Source organism: Octopus bimaculoides, chromosome 10, assembly GCF_001194135.2.
Source record: "Octopus bimaculoides isolate UCB-OBI-ISO-001 chromosome 10, ASM119413v2, whole genome shotgun sequence".
Taxonomy (NCBI): Eukaryota; Metazoa; Mollusca; class Cephalopoda; order Octopoda; family Octopodidae; genus Octopus; species Octopus bimaculoides.
The window spans coordinates 93,542,364-93,545,027 of record NC_068990.1 but is presented as its reverse complement, the minus strand read 5'-3'; the positions used below and the strand labels follow the sequence as shown (position 1 = coordinate 93,545,027).

At 36.6% G+C, this 2,664-nt stretch overlaps 2 protein-coding genes across 2 annotated transcripts in view; both read left to right on the top strand.

Annotated features, from left to right (window-relative positions):
• Nucleotides 1-614, top strand: part of LOC128248940 (HHIP-like protein 1) — a 38,742-nt gene extending 38,128 nt beyond the window's left edge. The window contains exon 7 of the mRNA XM_052971381.1: nucleotides 548-614. Within this exon, the coding sequence (XP_052827341.1) occupies nucleotides 548-582 (35 nt within the window). The 3' untranslated portion in view covers nucleotides 583-614. The remainder of the gene's footprint in view (nucleotides 1-547) is intronic.
• Nucleotides 600-2,664, top strand: part of LOC128248844 (serine-rich adhesin for platelets-like) — a 6,904-nt gene continuing 4,839 nt past the window's right edge. The window contains exon 1 of the mRNA XM_052970998.1: nucleotides 600-2,662. Within this exon, the coding sequence (XP_052826958.1) occupies nucleotides 798-2,662 (1,865 nt within the window). The 5' untranslated portion in view covers nucleotides 600-797. The remainder of the gene's footprint in view (nucleotides 2,663-2,664) is intronic.

The following is a 2,664-nucleotide window of genomic DNA, read 5'->3' as shown; positions in this document are numbered from 1 at the left end:
GTTGCAATTTCTGAAAGTCTAAGAACTGAATGTTGTTCATTGGTAGAAGAATTATATCTTGTGAGACAGTTTTATGTTTAAACATTGGAAGTAATATTTTTGCAATCTGAGAGTTGCAGTAAGTGAAGGAAACTTCTAATGAACAAAAGATACAGTGAAGTCTTAAAACTGCTCAGGAATAACCAAAATTATTCGACTAACACTATTTAAGGCAGTGCTCCAGCATGGCTGCAGTCAAATGACTGAAACAAGTAAAAGAATGAAAGAATAAACAAATATATTTTTCAAGATAATCCATAGATAATCCATATCAGAATGAATTTTCTAAAGCCTTGATTCAGGGTTTTAAAAGTCTACAACAAAGCTAAACACCTTTTGGAGCACACTAGTATACCATTACAGATAGTTTGACGACCACTGGCTGAACAGACCCACCATCGTTAGCTCAATAGTAATATGTCTATCCAGGGTAGGCGTAAAGTTGAAATTTGTCTTTTGATGCTGTTTAATATTTTGACAAAATTGCTTTCTTTTCTTCTCTTCACAGGCGTGGCAACCCTGAACTTTGTGAACCCCAACTGACATACAACAAAACTGATGTTCCTTACAACATATCTGGTGAGTGGCTTCATAGTTCAGGGGACAATTATGATGAGCATGGCTCAGCAGAGTGTTTAGATCCCTCTGGCTTTACATGTACATTTATTGGATTGGAGGATAATGAAGTGGAGACTTCAAAGCAGCTTGGTAACAGTCCTAATGAGTTTGGGACCTCAGAAGATGCAGAAGATGAATATATGCCTGCCGTTAAACTTCCATCATCAAATAGTGATATATATGTAGAAAAAGAATTTGAGAGATTTGATAGTATAAAAGGAGAGTCTACTTCAGATGTCATAAATGGTCATGAAAAAGAGCAAAATTCTTCAGTTCTTGGTGAACCAATGAAATCAACAAAAATTAAATTAGTTTCTACGGGTACCACAGATTCTAATTCTAAACATCACAATCATACAGATACCATTTCAACCATTCCTAATTATAAACACACAACTTTAACACCAGCAAATTATCAAGAATCTACTTTACCTTTTCACAACTACTTAAATTCTACATCACCATTTCAAAATTATCTACACTCAATATTAACCACTCACACCCCTTTAGATTCAACCACATCCACTCAGAATGCCTTTGATTCTAGATCAGGTTCTAGAGATAATCTTGACTCAAATTCAGATTCTGAAGATGATCCTGACTCTAGTTCATCCTCTGTAGATGATCTTGAATCTGGTTCAACATCTGGAGATAATCTTGATTCTGGTTCAACATCTGGAGATAATCTTGAGTCTGGTTCAACCTCTGCAAATTCTATTCAATCCATCTCAGTTTCCAAAGATCATCTTCACTCTAGCTCAGTAAATAAAGACTACTCTGGCTTATCTTCAGCTCCCGGATTTCACACTCAATCCAGTTCCGTCTCATACCTTGCTTCCAGTTCAATGTCTTTAAATTATCCAGAAACCAAAATACCTTCAATATCAACTTCTCAATCAACAAAATCTCCCACAACACGTAAATTCTTTTCTCTTACAACTCCACATCCTGCATCTGTTATAAACAGGGAAGTCACATCCAGAATTTCTGAAAAAGATTTCGACCCTAGTTCTTCCTCTGGGAATGATCTAGAATTAAGCTCTGACACTGAAGAGGACCAGGAATCTAGCTCTGATTCAAGGGATGACCTGGAATCTAGCACTGATTCAGAGGATAACCTGGAATCAAGTACTGAGTCTGAGGATGACTTGAAGTCTGGTTCTGGTTCCAGAGAAGAGCTGAAACCAAGTTCTGACACTGAACCTAATTTAAGATCAAAATTTCCTACTAAAGTTACCACTTCCTCAGAAAGAGCCACAGAATCCCATGTTAGATCATCAATGATTCATCTTCATTCTGGTTATATTTCACGGCATAAGTCTGGTTCTAGTTCTAGTTATGGAAATCTTCATGAAAGCAAAATACCTTCAATATCAAATTCTCATTCTATAAAATCTTCTGCAACATATAAATTCCTTTCTGTTACAATTCCACACCCTACATCTGTTATAAACAGTGACATCACATCAACAATACCACCTAAAATACCCAAACCTACCCCAGTTTCAAATAGTTACCACATTGCTAGTTCTAGATTACAGCAATCAATTAATAGTGCTACTCATTATTCTTCAGTCATTCGTAATTATATTAACACACCGAGTGTTTATATCAACAGTAAATCTGTTTCTGTTGAAACAACTAGTTCACCATCACATTTGGAATTTGATGATATAGAAGAATCTAGCTCTAGCACTGAAGATGATACAGAGTCTAGCTCTCCCTCTGGGAACGATCTAGAATCAAGCTCTGGCACTGAAGAGGACCAGGAATCTAGCTCTGATTCAAGGGATGACCTGGAATCTAGCACTGATTCAGAGGATGACCTGGAATCAAGTACTGAGTCTGAGGATGACTTGAAGTCTGGTTCTGGTTCCAGAGAAGAGCTGAAATCTAGTTCTGATACTGAACCTAATTTAAGATCAAAATTTCCTACTAAAGTTACCACTTCCTCAGAAAGAGCCACAGAATCCCATGTTAGATCATCAATGATTCATCTTCATTCTA